General features: G+C 35.3%; 1 protein-coding gene across 2 annotated transcripts in view; it reads right to left on the minus strand.

Moving 5' to 3' along the window:
* ANTXR2 (ANTXR cell adhesion molecule 2) overlaps positions 1–16,181 on the minus strand; it is a 134,129-nt gene that overhangs the window by 104,635 nt on the left and 13,313 nt on the right. For both annotated transcript variants that reach the window (XM_074346004.1, XM_074346010.1), the window contains exons 4-7: positions 11,781–11,862; positions 11,181–11,288; positions 10,987–11,055; positions 10,141–10,221 (exon numbers count right to left, since the gene is read on the minus strand). In XM_074346004.1, the coding sequence (XP_074202105.1) occupies positions 10,141–10,221; positions 10,987–11,055; positions 11,181–11,288; positions 11,781–11,862 (340 nt within the window). The remainder of the gene's footprint in view (positions 1–10,140; positions 10,222–10,986; positions 11,056–11,180; positions 11,289–11,780; positions 11,863–16,181) is intronic.

The following is a 16,181-nucleotide window of genomic DNA, read 5'->3' on the forward strand; positions in this document are numbered from 1 at the left end:
AGACACGCACTTCGGAGTCAGAATGCGCAAGATTTGTGGAGGTGTGAGGACCACTGCTAAGACAGAGACATAACTCTTTCAAGAATCTCCTTGGTTATAAAACAATTTCTTATCTTACTCATCCATAGGGTTATGATCAGATCTTTACAACTACTGAATAATAACCAGGAAAATTGACAGTATTATCAAGGAACTATCTAGAGCAGAAATAAGCAGATAGCATCAGGCCTGATTTCTTCTTTCTTGGACATTTTATGATACCTATGAACCCATATTTTGATTGAGCTCTTGTAAGTCCCTAAACATGTTTACATAATGAACACATGTTATAATAACAAATATGGAACATATAGGAGGTAGTAAAAGCCATATCATGGCCTGAAAGAAATGCATACAATGGATATTGCTGTGGCCCTTTTCTTCTGGCCCTGAAGATAAAATGGGATTAATTAGTGGAGAATTGCAGTCAGGATATATCTAAGACAAAATTTAGCATGGAATTAGCTAAGATGAGGGGATGAAGTCAAAATATTATTTAGGACCCACAGTGTCTTTGATGTTTAATATTAAATTTGTGAGAAATATCTAGGTCTTATGATTTGAAGATCAAGCATCCAGTGTAAACAAAACAAACAAACAAAAGCCCACTTCCTACAACTAATTATAAACCAAGATAGATTTTTAAAATCTATATTTTTTCCGATTTCTAAATGGCAATGGGAAAGATACTCTTGGAAAGTAGAATAGAGCCCTTTCCAGAAGAAACTAGGTAAATATGTTTTAAATGAATGATAATGCCTCACATTCAAAACCAATCTAATATAAAAAATATACAGCACAATATGTTATAACAGCAGCTGCTCAATTAATCTTTATTGAATTAACTGAAAATTAAATGTAAAACTTTCTAATAAAAAGCATAAGCATTCAGACTACAAAACAAATAAATGGGGTGCATAACAATGAACTGTTTAACATATTTAAAAATACAGAGTTTAATGAGGGGCTACTTGAACTAATCTTTTGGTCACACACAATGAAAGGAAAACTTATTTGGACAGTTCAATTTTTTGGTAATCAATGCACTGAGCCAAACGGAAAAAAAAATTGTTTTAAAGAGAAAGAAACAATAAAAACAACACAAAAAGAAACAAATTTAAGATATGTTTCTTCTTTTCCAAAAAGGGCTAATTCTAGACAGGATATGTGGAAACAGGAAAAATATATTAAATCCCATTGAATGGTTTCCTTTGTGACCTCCTTTTTTAAGGTCAATTCTAAATAAAAAGGTATTTCCCCCAAAATAGACGATCTCTTCACACTTAAATTCAATATGCTAGCCAAACATCTTCAACATTTTAAAAACTCTATTCAAAATTCAAAATATTCATTCTAGCAATAATTTTCTAACAGTGACTTTGAGTATATAACATCACCTACACCAGTACCTTGCAGATAATTTACAAGTACTCTCAGTGTATACTTAACAAATAGAAACTGCTCATTTCCATGACATACAGCATGTCAGAAAATATCAGTGAGCATAATAATACGGTCTAAAAAAGCAAACTATTTTTTTTCTGCTTCACTGAGAAGCTTTTAGCACTGAGTTCATCCCAAATATGAAGCATTCCAAGTTTAAATTTCATGAGGAAAAATCACTGAACATCACTAGTTCCCCCCCAAAAGTCCCCTTCAAAATGAAGCTTTAGTAATCAGCCATACATGTGCATAAAATAAGCAGCTAAAACAACTAGAAAGATGTTTTTCACAATCTTTTCTTGTTTGCTTTTTACCTTTCAATATTCAGACATATGATTTTTACTTTCTATCTTGCTGCCAAACATCCCTACCAAATATATTTTTCTCTAAGAGGTAATACTTCAATGAAAAACAACTGTAATTTGTAATCACATGTTTTGGTTTGTTTATTTTTTAAAAAATGCTTGGAGCTCCAAAATACCAGTTGCTCAATACGGCATGTTCTGCACTGACCCATTTCTAAATATGGGTTCTCTCTTCCTTGGCAAACAAGGGAACAGTCTAAGCACAAGCGACGGATTCTAAACAAAGTTTTACTCTAATAAATCTGGGGACGAATGTAAGTTATGATTGTTGCCTTTTACTCGTCTCAGCTCCACACATAACAGATGAGTTACTGATTATCCTGTTGGTGAAATCATGTCCGTATCACAAATTGCGAAACAAAAACCCAAGTGACAACTAAGCTCCTCTGCATCTTGTGATTTTCACAACAAATCATATTAGCAAGTCTTCCTTTTTCACTGTAACACAGAAACACACCCAAAAATGGACTGGGATATAAAACAAAAGTTTATGTGCCTCTCTTTCTTTTGTTCAGCATAAACTCAGAATAATCATTTAATGCTTTCTTAAAGGATGAGTAGATTTTTCCATAAAAAGTGCTTTGAAATTATGGTATAAAGTAATAATAAATGTACCATTTGTTTCAGAATCTAAAGAAATTGAGTCCCAACATGTTTTTCACTTAGATGCATATATTATTTCATATTAGTCCTATTTACCCATTCTCTTGTTTCATTAACTGAAATGTTAAATAGACCTGTCAAGCATGGTAAGTCTATATTTGTTCTATTTGATTTTTTGAAACTCCAGAGTGGCAAATAAAATATTTTCCTATGCAACAGGAATAGAAAAAAAAAAAAAAAAAGCTCTATCAGTTCTATTGATTCTACAAACACATATGCCTAAAAATTGTGAGCTCAGAAAAGTCAAGAATACTATATCCATCTTTGTAACCCAACATCAGAATAGTGTCTTGGACACAGTAAATATTCAAAAATTTGCTTCCAAATAAATTAGGATTTATTATATTTGTGGGGAAATGAGATATAACTGAGGAATTATGCATTTACTCATGATAATTTACACTGACAGTACATTTAGTCACAAATTGTAACCATTTTAGCCTCCTTTTCAATGTCCTTGCACTCAACTGAATTTGCTTTCAAAAACAAGTGAGCCTCTAAAGGTCATCTTCTTTTGTAGTCCAACAGATTAATGTTAAGAAATAAACATCTGGCACTTAATTTTGGCTATGTAACCTAGTACCACCACTTTAGTTTTCTCACAAAATATCACAAAGCTGTAATTATTTATTGAAAATGGATTTGATTTTCTTAAACTACAATCCCAACCAAATAAAGAAAAAGGAAAGAATAATAATATTATTAAGTATAATTATCATGCAAATGCAAATAAAGCATTGGACAATGGATGTCAAGATTATAAAATTTCAGTAAAGTAAATGAATAATTTAAGGCAAATTTTCTATTTGTATTTTTGAGTTAATTAGAATTTAGAAGTGGAGTGACTTAATAAAATATGTCAAAAGCATTTTAAATGTATTTGAATATAGTAAACTGTAATAGTTATTGATTTTTTTTCCCTACCCAGAACAGTTTTTCATCCTTACATACCTATGAACAGTGTTCCCTTTCTACTGGGGAAATTGTTCTCCACTCCACAGAGTCCTAGTGAGGCTATCAATCATGATACCATCTCCCTCTCCAGCTTGCTCCCAACCTTTCATCATGGGGGTGGGCATGTTACCCAGGCTGGTCCAGATATGTTTGTTGATTATAATTGTTACAGGAGTGAGCACTTGACCCAAGGGAGTAAATCAGAGTCTTTAACTAGGACCAAGTATACCAATGCCCAGAGACAACAGGTCTCTCTTTCCAAAGGGCTTGCTAGTTGAGCCCCATATAAGCTGAAACCCTTGGTGATTACTTTCATTTGACACTCATCTGAATAAAGAGAGAATGAGGCAAACAGAAATACAGGCAAAACCTACAAAGAGAGAAGACCCTAAGAACACAGATTAATTCCCTGGATCTAACTGTACCTGAGGCAATTTCCTCCTCTGGACCATCCAGTTAGCTGTAAAAGCCAATAACTTTTTCCCCCTTAAGCTACTATGAACTTGGTTTTTGTCATTTGTAACCAAAAGTCTTAATACAGTGGAATATAAATAAAGAGGATGAAATCAAAGTAATACAGAATCAGAAGTCAATCCAAAATAAAGATTTTCTGGCAAAAACAAACAAAAAAATGATCTGATTTTTTTAATGCTTAACTAAACCATAAATATATTATAAAAATATAAAAATATTTTCAAGAAGCATGGATTTTATGTATCCATTTATTGATTAATATGAACTAAACAATGACTACGTAACCAATGCTATATTAAGCACTGGGCAAAAAAAAGGAGGAGGGGGAGAAATAGGATCCCAACCTTCCTACCATTAATGTGAAAGATGTTATAAGGGACAGCTCATCTATATTCAGTACTAAAGGTCCTTGGATAAATAGAAGCTCAGAAGAATCTGACATATAATGAGCCTCACATTATAGCCAGTCCTTTTTAAAAGGAGTCCTAGACACTGATTTCCAATTTGAGTAAGTTGTATCAGTTTGGTTTTTCTTCTTTCCCTGTGAATATATCTCTATAGTTAGCTCAGACTTTAGGTTTTTCATCAAACCATGACTTTATAGAGATTTCCACAATGAGGCAGTCAACATTCATAGCAGAACCTGCTGAAAGCAGTTAAGCTAAGGTCTTATCAGAATGTTTATTAGGTACCACCTTCCTCTACGAAAACGGTTTTCCAGTAGAGAAAATAATTTTGCAATGTCTTCTCAATCCATTAAAATACTGTTTAGACACCTTTCTTCAACACTTTTAAAAATAATAATAACATATTATCATTAACAATAATAGATGTTACTGAGAAAAAACATCTTGGCTCCAAAGGTCAAATGAAGCTTGTATTTCCAGCACTACAAATGAAGGTATTTTGTGAAATGTATATTGCACTGTTTCCCTTTATAAACAATCTATCACAGTTTTATTTAAATTTCCTACACGTATGAGTGACCATTGCCTTCCTATTTATGTTTCTCTACTTCTCCATTAGGTACTTAGAAACTCTGGCACTTGCTGCCATCACCTCAGATGCAGTGTTCTTAATTCTTTTGGATCAGGGTTATTTATAAACCCAGCTTCACAACTCATTCATCTCTTGTGCTTAACACTTTCTGAAGTGTTTCACTTCAGCAAAAAAATAAAAATTGCGGAAATAATTGCAAAGAGTAAAATATCTCATGGCTTTGTTTTTTTTTTAAAAAAAGAGGGAAGGAGGCCACAGATCATTTGGATTTTTATTCTTTCCCTTTATTCGCTAATCAGGCTTTGTTTTCTCTTTAATGTCCTCTTCTACAGGACTGCACTATGAAACACTGCACTAGAAACCGTGTGCCACTCACAGGTCAATCTGACCTATCCTCGTCTGAACAAAATTTTATTTTCAAATGAAAGTCCTACAATCACTTTTCCAAGAAACCAAAAATAACTAATATTCTAAGATCTTAAAAACAATGTAAAGTGGAAAATAGAAGAACTATATCCTTCTGTTTGTGAGTAATGGGAGAGCAGAGAAAAAACAAGAGAAAGAATGACCGAATGCTGCAGGTTTCCCGGAACATTTCCCTGGACTTCCACTTCCCTAAGAGACATCCTCCAGCGAGGTTTCTTCCTAGGCCCATTCAGCTTCTCTCTGCCCTTCTGCCCAGTTTCATTTTGTCCTCTCACACTCCAGACCCTCTGTGAGAACAGACTTCACTTGCAATGCTTCTAGGTACTCACACGAGCCAGGGGTGGAGGGCCCAAGTCACATTTGGTTCCTCTCTCTGCCCGTTATATCCTCTATCCAGTGAGCCCCCGGTTCTGTTAATTTTTTAAAGCTCCCCACATTTACCTTTTTATTTCCAGTTTCCCTGCCATCACAATGATAACAACAGCAATATTTGCCAGAGTCTCCAGAGCCCCACTTAGCAAGAGCAAGCGATTTTACAAAGGGACGTTCAGCCCCACCCTGCTCCCGACACAATTCTGACCAGGGCAGAGAGTTTATTGGGTGCTTCCCTTGCGGTCCTTGACCTAGTTTTATTGTGAAGGACCTAGAATCCCAGGGCCTGAAATAAGCCCTTAGGAACTATGGTCCACTGGGAGATGCAGTTTCCTTCCTAACAGGGTAGTATTACCACTATGAATTGCTAATTAGCACCACAACTTCCCCCACAAAAATTGTGCCTCTTTTCAGAATGGAGTTTCCTGAAATTCTACATAGCTTTTGTCAAGAGAATACTGAATCTCCTTTTCTAGTTATTGGCTGGGTCCGAGTCCCGATTCCCGAGGATTTGGAACCAGGGCACAGTCAGATACTTGACTCTGCGTGGCTACACCATCTAGACATCCTTGTTATGACCCACCTACTAGATGTGATCCTTGCACATATCAATACCATCCCCCTTTAGACCTAAGTCATTGATTGTTTAGAATGCTGGCCATTTCTCTCAGTGGACTGTCGTCCTGAAGAATCAATAACCCCACCCCACATGGTCCCATCTTCCTGCCATTCCCAGCTTCCCACCACAGGCTTTAAAGCCCACATCTTCTGAGTTACATCATTCTTAATCATTGTCTCACTTAAATCACAAAACAACCCAATGAAATAGGTATCATTATCCGCACTGACTGATGAAAATTTTAACTCAGAGAGATTACATTACAGGACATATACAAGGTCACGAGGCTAGGCAGTGGCAGAGCACTCAGGTCTTCCTACTCCCAATCGCATATTGTCTTCACTATATTAGGCTTCTTTGTACCGTGTCTCACAAGCACTATTGCAAGAGACGTAACACAGCTTTCTATCTTCCAAATCACCCTATACATTACCCAAAGATTATTCTTCCTGAATGTTCACTGCTATCATATGAATCTCATGCTCTAAATTTATCTTCCACGCTTCCCCAATTATTTATGCAATAAGGGGCAATTCACCATCTAAACATTTGAGAGTCTCCATAATCTGGGTCCAGCCTGCCTGTCAATGTTTATCCCCCATGATAGCTCCATAATCGAAACCAAATACTATGGTGCCTCAGCCACTCAGCCCAGGCTGTTCCTGAAGTTCCGTGTTTCTTGTTTCTAATTATACTTACTCTCATTGTCAAAGCCTCACATGACCAAATTATTCCACCTTTCTGTCAACTTTACTCTAGCCATATTGGCATTTTAACACAAATTGCACTGTAGGATTTCTTTTTATTACATAGGGTGACGCACGGAAATTTCCCTTTCCCAAATTCCCACACTTTGTAATTCTTGCAGGGCCCCAACCATATTCCAAACCTTAAATTGTCATTTTCGAGTTGCTTTATAACAGAGAATTTGTCTTATTTGAGTCTTCTCTTTCAAGCTTAACACAATGCCCTAAGCATAGTAAGAGCTCAATAAATGAGTAAGTGAAAGAATATATTAGATAACGGGAAAAGAGGAAAAGGTTTTCACTAGTACCTACATGATGATGATAATGAATTCTAAACCATCAAATGTGCTAATTAAGAGTGGAGGTTAAACCAATAGTACAAAAAAATGTTATTTATCCTGTTTGCCTGGATAGAAATCTAAAAATTTTGAAATGATACATTCCTTCCAAATTAAAATAGAACAGTAATGTGATTTTCTGAATCAAATAAATTTTAGAAAAGGCACTGAACTGTTAACAAGCAAAATGTTCATAACAAAGGCCCTTTCAGGTCCCTTGCTTTTGAAGCTGTAAAAGACAGGACTACTTAGTGTTTCTAACTGTGATAAAAAGAGGCTCCAAAATTAAATTCCAATCTTTGCTGATTAAGAAGCTGAGCCTAGACAAACCATGTCTTAACAAAACTTGCTATCTTATAAAACAAGGGGACCGAACCATCACTGGATTTTGGTGGGCAGGGGAGGAAGGACAACGGAAATAAGAAAATCACATTATCAGTTTTTCTCGATTAAAGATTAACTTCAAGGAAATGAATGCACTGACAATAAGGCCAGATGTACTTAAATGACTCCTATCAGGAAAAATAAATCTGTAATCTATTTAGCAAATATTTTTGCCTTCGGAGTACCAAGTATCTTGAAAGACTTAAATTTTCTGTTTTCTTCCATTTGCTTAGTTTCGTGTACATACATTCCACAGTACAATTTTATCCATTAGTTTGGTAAACCCTAAAGAACAGAGAGATATTCTCTTCTGTCTGCCCTTACCCTGAAATAGATACGCTATATTTGTTTTAAGTATCAAATAAAATTTTTAAAATATAATTTGTAAGTATAAGGGGTAATTCAAATTTGAGGCAGAAGTATACTTTTTGTATATTATCAGAGGTGGAGCAATCTCTGCCTTGAAGAGAGCTAAAGTGTTTGAATGGCCTTAAATTTCTACAAAGTGGGCAGAAATCCTAAACTAGCATCATGTTGACAAAAATCTCAGCGATTAGTGGGATCAGCTTTGACTGTAATGGCTCCGTTTGTCTACCTGCCACCTCTGCCAAGTTACTGCCAGGGCTTCCCCAGAGGCTGGCTTCCCTGAGGATCATTTACTCCTCCATTTGTGACAAAATAGCTGAAGTTTAATTACAATGAGATGATAGCTATACCCATCAGCCACCTCCAGAGGAAACTCAAGAGGCTTCATTCATAATTTGTGGCTAAAATAACCCAGCTCTCTCTAATTCCATGCTAAATCTTTCAACATAACTCACTTGAGCTAAAGTCCATCAAGAACTTCAGGCAAGAAACACTGTAGTTAGAAATTCCATTCTGAAGTTTCTCTAATACAAATTTAAACCATGAACTTTAACAAATGAATTTAATAAAACAACAACTTTATCTCCTCTGATAGTCAACTACTAGTACCTTGAAAGAGAAATCTGTCGTCATAACCCACAAAAAGAGAGTTTTCAAAAATTTCCCAAGGGAAAAACCCACAGAGGTCTTTTCTCCTCCCCAGTATTAATTATAAAAATAATTGCAAATTCACAAGTATAGTAAAATTCTATTTAAAATACAATACACTGATTTATTTATAGGGTCAAATGATACTTCTATTTGCATTGTCAATCCATTTTTTAATATTTTAAAGCCAATCACAGTTGTAGACTATATATCATGAATCTAGCCATAAAAGTATTTACTATTTTTTACATTGAAAATTTTTCCTAAAACTAAACACATATGTAAACTCCTAAAATAATTGAATCTCTTTTCCATTCTGCACTTACACTTGGCCTGTCCACTAGTCATACTAATATGGGATAGAACCAAATCGTATGTTTCCTCTAAAAAGCTCCACTTATTATGGGCGGAAGAAAAGCCTACAGGCTACCAAAAACAAATTCAATAAATCTCACTAGTTTCTGAAAAAAACATGATCTTTAAAAAAAATTGTAAATGCCAGAACCAAATGTCAGAAAAAAACTGAGATTTTTTTTTTCCTTCAAAAATATCTAAAGATTAAAGGAAAAGCTTTGGCTTAGAGAATGTATATTATTCACTTCCATTTTAGAATGTTGTTTACCAAAATATCATAAATACTTAATAGCAACCGTTCCTAGTGCTTCTAGCAAAAGGCAGTAAAACAAAACATAAACTTCAGCTGTGAAGCCCTAGGAGCTTTGCTTTGCATTTCATCACTCCACTTCCCCAGACCCCGTTTAGGGTGGCCCCGGTTCTAATGATCACCAGAGACAGCTCAACTGAATTCCAAACAGAAGTATTACGAGCTCCAGTGAAACCATTAATCATTGAAATGGAAAGAACAACAACAGCAGTCAAATCCTCAGCCGCTGGTTCCAGTTGCCTGACTGATAGCTAAGACATACCATATTTGGAGGAGGAAGTAATCACACATTCCAATCCAAAATTTTATTTTACACTTCTATAAAGCCTATAAAACTTTCAAGATATCAAGACGGTGAGGAACTCCATGCTCAAAGGGTGCTCTGGGACTATTTATGAAAATCTTAAACTTGAAATCACAAACCCAGGCTCACAGAGCTCAATTTACAAGAATTAATACCAAATCTCACTTACAAACAAGATCCAGATCTTTAGAATTTCCCTGCGTTTGCAACATCCAACTTCCTTCTTAATCTCTTTGTTCAAGATAATGACCAACTGAACTGGATATCAAGATTACTTTTTACATTTAAAATATATCTACAATTATGAGCCTCTCCTGTCTGCGGAGAAATACTCACAGAATTAATTATTCCTTTAAGAGCTTGAAATCCACCTTTGACAGGGAAAACTTGTTCCTTGGAATCAGCAATTCTTTCGAGCTTTAGAAAAAGGAGAAAAATTTAATTACGGGGTGGTTGAGACATAAAATACTTTTTACACTTCATTATGTTTCAGTTAATGTGCATCTGAAAAATTACAGCAGAGGATTACTTCACTGTCAGGAATTGCAGGTGACGGTACTAGTGTTACTCTAAGTGTATCACAACAAAATGCACTGAGATCAGGGTCCTTTTACTTGAGTTTCAACTTCAAAACAGCAGAGTTCTACTAGCTGTAAATGTCACGAGACTCAAGAATCTCAGGTGTACTTAACCAAGCATTTAAATGTAAAATCACATTGTCAGTGGAAAAAAATTTGTAATGTGTAAGCCCTCGAAACTTCATCAAAAAAACTGGTTTTTGTAAGGAAAATTATTAAAGATTTCTACGTGCACAGACTTCCCAAATCCCTGCACTCCTAAGAGTAGAGTTTTCAATCAAACTAAAACACGTAAACAAGACTTGTCATGATAATCTTGTCAGTTGAGTCAAAGAAGAGGAGTATTCCTATTATTTTAATCCAAAAGTTTTTCCTATGTTAATTACTTCAAACCAAATAAATGCTCAAGAAAATTAGAGTTTTGTTTTCAGTAAGGAAATCAAACACTATAAACATAGAGCTCAAGACATCTGGCCATTTTTATAGAGAAATCTATAACTACTGATTACTGTCATCATAAGTCATCAGTGAAAAAAAATCTGATAAGCTCTCCTCAAGACAATTATTTGGCTGAGATTAAAATTCACAGATCTGCTGTACTTACCTGAGCTTGTTCAAAGTCAAGGACACCAACACAATAAACTCTAGCCCCAAGTGACCTGGATATCTTTGCCTAATAGAGGGAGAGACAGAGAGAGGGAGACAGAGAGGTGAATTATTCAAAGATCAGGCTATCCATGCAGAGACATACAGCAAAGCACACTGGGGTGGAAAGAACAGTTTCAGTTCAACACTCACCTCCTTCTCTGCATACGATGGCACCAGACCGTCCAACTTACCATCTGTCAGAGCAATTATAATACTGGAGGTCTTTAAGCCTCCCGCTTTCTCAATTTGTTCATTTGCCTGAAAAGGAAGAATAATTGTCCAACTCACAAGTTAATCTAAACTTATAACCAGCATGTTCCACCAAGCTGAATTTGTAAGTCTAGCAAAGTCAAAATACATTGGACTGGCTTTTAAAACAGGGTATTTTGTGTTAACTATTTTAATTTGAAATATACATATATTGACATTCTAGAACAGTAACTATTTGGTTTAAATGATACAGGCTTTTAAGTCTTGGTCGACCATAATCACAGAGAAAATGTGGTTCTCTGAATATAGCTGCAGAGAAAAGGGGAATTTCCTTAAAAGGCAAAATGCTATCAAAACTTTTCTTATCACTGCAGTAAATGTTTCCTGTCAGTCTCATTCCTAGAACAACTAAGAGCATTTTTTTTAAATTTTAAGATAAACATGTAATAGGGTCTTTGAGTTTTTCTAGAGGGGTATATTTATTTCATTACAGAGTAAGACAATATTCTCTCCTATACTCATAAATGTAAAAGAACTTACCAGCTTTAGTCCTTCATGGATGTATGTCTCTCCCACAGGACTAACACGTTTTAAATTGTCCAAGCCTTCACTGATTTTGCCCCTGAAAATAATATATTAAAAAATGAAGCAAAAGAAAAACAAGCAAAGATCACAATAAACACTTCTCCAAAAAAGTGGCAGTTTTGCAAGTAAGGCTTCTTTAGTAAAGGAAAAAACTTGGGCTTTGAGGGCAGATAGCGCCTCACACTCTCTGTCATGTTAAGGAGTATTTAGTAATATCTGTATTTGAACTGCGAAAAATAAAAGTACTGACAATATGAAATGTCTTGAAAAATCCAGGCATATTCTAGGCATTTTGATATGACAACAGATTTCTATCATATTTGTTTTACTAAATGCTAAGGAGTAAAACATTTTCCTTCATCCAAAAAAAAAAAAAAAAAAAAACCAAACAAGGATTGAGTGAGTCAGCTTAAGTGAAAAAATATTTCTGAAGCACTCATCTCATCCCACCTCCCTAGAAGCTGGAAATTTTCTTTGTCACCTGAAAATTCCTAAAAGCACATTACTGAACCCATACTTATGGAAAAGAATATTTCCTACTTTTGTCTACCAGAGTCAGAATTCTGATGAGCTAGTCACGTTCATGGCACTTTCTCACCCATCCAAACCCCAGCTCATTCTCTTGAATATTGTAGATACTTAATACATATATGATGAACAAATGGGAGAATAAATGACTGGATGGATGGATGGATGATAATGGATTCTTGAGAGAGACAAAATAAAGGAAAACCATAAAAAAATCTTTTTCATCGTCACTAATTAGTTATCTCAATGGAATTTGTCTAAAGAAGTATAACTACAATATTATGAGTTATTTTGTGTGTGTAAGTAAAAGACTCATTTTTCAGGTTTTTTAAATACAGTTTCTAGAGACCCCTTTAAAAATAAAGAAACCACAAGAATCTTGAGATAAATACAACAATGTTGCAAAAACAATCTAAAACAAACTCAAATTTTCTTTCTAAAATTTTAAATTTAACAGAACAAAGAGATCTGAATATATTATTTTCAGAATTTTAGTTTTTAAATAGAAGTAAAAATATACCTTTCTAAATAAAAAAGTCTTGAAATGGTAAACTGAAGTATAATGTTTTAAATAAAACACGAAGAGCACCCACACTACTGAAGATGAGAGATGAAAGATTAATTATAAAAAATATATTATCTGAACGTCAAGAAACGTACTGGGATCACACACAAAATTACAGAATTTATATATATGTATATGCACACATATATATGCACATATTAAAACAAATGTCAAATATAGCAAAAAATTTATTTTGTCATGCTGTGAAGTTGTGTTTCAAATACTTGAAATAAATGAGTCATTAATCAGAGCCTCATTCACATTTTAAAAGTAACATAATGCTTATATTTTAATATTGTAATGAAAATGATTATCAGACAAGTTCTCCATCTCAAGAAGTTGCCAGAAAGAAACACAAGACAACTTTCAAAATATGTTCCTAATCTTCCTCCTTCCTAATTCAGTCATCTCTACCAATCCATGTTGATTTTCCCTTTCAATACTTGGTATAAAATCTACCTATTCTGAACCTAACTTTAACTTCAGTTTACTCTTTTTTTCTAAGGTGCCCCAACCGTATCCATACTCAACTTTTACTACAACGAATAATTCTGTTTCTCAATGACATTCTACTTTAAAATAATTTTACTAACTTAATTTAATATTTTCACTTCTCAACCAGACTGAAAGTTTACGGTGCCCTATCACCATGTCTATTATCTATAATGTAACCCCCAACTTTGCACTTATTAGTGATGATAAGGCCTTTTACAAAGTAAGTGTTCAATACATTTTTCAATCTCCATAGGAAAAAAATTCATCATTCCACAGATGATGGAGTAAATTACATAATTTATAAACTTGTTTTATCTAAATATTTATGTTTTAATACCTACAGAAACGACTTGAAACTAATTCTGTCTGAGTGTAGATAAAAACCAAATATTTGATGCTTCCCAGAAATGAGTGGCAGCGTGTCCTCAAGCATTAATGTTTGCTGCCAAAAGAGAAATGAAAAAGACAACTGAAATTCAACTTTACATAAACAGATTTTGCATGGTAAAAATTGCCTTCTCAGTTCAGTTCAGATTCAGCTCACCATTACTTCTGAAGACCAGACAACACCAGCAGGAGACTCTAAGCTGAAAGCCTGGCCAAATGTGGGATTCAGAGTCTTTGGGAGGGTAGGGCTCTGCTAGCTTATCTCACTGGAAGAACAGAGCACCTCTTTTCTGCCCATACCTGCCACCATAATATTCTAAATTGCTCTGATGCATCATTACTTTTGAAGCGACACAGTCATAGAAGGAAAAGTGTTCCTTGCCCATAACCATTAACATCAACACATGTGAGTCCTGGTTGCTCACTTTCCAAGGTAACTACGTAATCTATCAGCCTCTCCTCCATTAACAAGGGTCACTTCGGGGGAAAAAATGGAAACCAAAACAAGACAGGGCAGATCTCAGGCCTTTGAAGGGCCCCAAGCAACTAAAAATAAGTTCTAAACTTCTCTGTTAGTAAATGGTTAACTAGAGGAAAACAGAATTATGTAGTAGGTTAAACATATAACTCATGGGGTAAAATGATAGAAAATAAATGAGGAAAAATTGTCTCTGTTATAAAAATCAGCTCAAATCCAACAACATCTTAGAAGATCAGCTTTACTGAGTTTGGCTTTAACGTTATGTCTTCAACTACAAGGCAGAGCAATCCTGGAACTACTTTGGTATTTGTTGTGAAGCTGTAGTCAAGGATGCTGCTGTCATGATACACAAAGTCCCCTATGAGGTCACAAGGCAGAAGCTCCTTGGCCACGCCTGAGTAATCACCAGACACTTCCTCCTTGTGCTCGCTACAACTCTGTAAACTCTTTCTTGCCCTGACAATCGGGAACCCCACAGTACATTTCTCACTCATTCAGAAAATTCTATAAGTTCATATGGTGATCACACTGCTACATTCTCTTTTCAAAGAGCTCAACCTTTCTTTTTATATGTTAATAATTTTCTGTAATGTTATTATATTCTGTGTAGCTTCAAATACTTTCTGGAAAAGAGGCAGAATTTATACAAATAAACTGGGATATGAAACGTCTGCTTTTGCTGTTGTTGTTGCTGTTGAGCACCAGGGAACCAAAATCTATAATCAACTCTTTCTTCTTGTTTTTATAATTATATTGATTGAAAAGACAGAATGAAGGGGTCAGGGGAGGAGGCAAAAACACACTGACTCATTTTGTTTTCATCTATGAAATGAATACTTTCAGCTCTGTTAGTATCTCTCAATTATCTCTTCTGGGTAGGGAAAGGAAGAAAGAAAAAGGGCAGAAGAAGGATAAGAAGACAAGAGATGAGAAGGGCAGGAAACAAGGCAACTACAACTACCATACATGGCACGACAGCAATGGCTTTTCTCCATCCGTAGGACATTTGGGATCATGGAAGGTGCGCATGATGTCATAGCTAAGATAAAGATACATTTTATAAACAATGGCATGAAAAATGGTTAGCAGCAAATTCTGACTTGCCCAACTAGCATAATTAAGGCATTATTTTAAGTACTTTCTGCTTGTGACTAAGGATGTACATTTATACATCTGTACAGTACTTAAACTTTTCATCCTAACTTTCCAGATTTCAAAGCTCTTCCCATATTTCAATCAGTCTGGATGTGTGTAGATTACCTACACACATCTGCTGAGCACCCCCTGCTTGTGAATACCGTGATCCTACGCGGTGACAGGAGAACGACTCACGCTTAGCCCCTGGCTACTCTCACACACATCTCTGCAGATGCTGTGTAGTACTCCACCTTGGCCGCACACTGGAACCACCTGAGGGGCTTAAAAAAAAAAAAAGAAAAGTTCTTCTGGACTCTAACTGAAGAGATTCTAATTTACTTGGTGTGCAATGGGTCAGGGAACTTTTTGGAAATTCCCCAGGATATTCTAATGTGCAGCCAGAACTAAAAACCTCTAATCAAGTCTAATTTACAGACCTTGCACGTGGTTGGAATGCTCTCTTCCTCACCTAATTTGTCAATTTTTCTATCGAAAGGGTTTTTAGGGTGACTAGGATAATCTTTTAAACTGTAAAATACAGTTTCTGGGATGGTACGGCTTATCGTCAGAGAGAACATAAATTAATTTCAAGCCCTATCTCATTTTCTCATCTACAAAACAAGGATGAAAATACCTACCCCATGGCCCACTGTGTGGACAAGACGGCACATAACAAGCACTGAGTTAGCTGTCGCTACTGTCGTTGTTACCGCTGGTACTGGTCATTCCCCCGTTAGTAGGATTTTGTTCACCCAGTTTACTT

Source organism: Camelus bactrianus, chromosome 2, assembly GCF_048773025.1.
Source record: "Camelus bactrianus isolate YW-2024 breed Bactrian camel chromosome 2, ASM4877302v1, whole genome shotgun sequence".
Taxonomy (NCBI): domain Eukaryota; kingdom Metazoa; phylum Chordata; class Mammalia; order Artiodactyla; family Camelidae; genus Camelus; species Camelus bactrianus.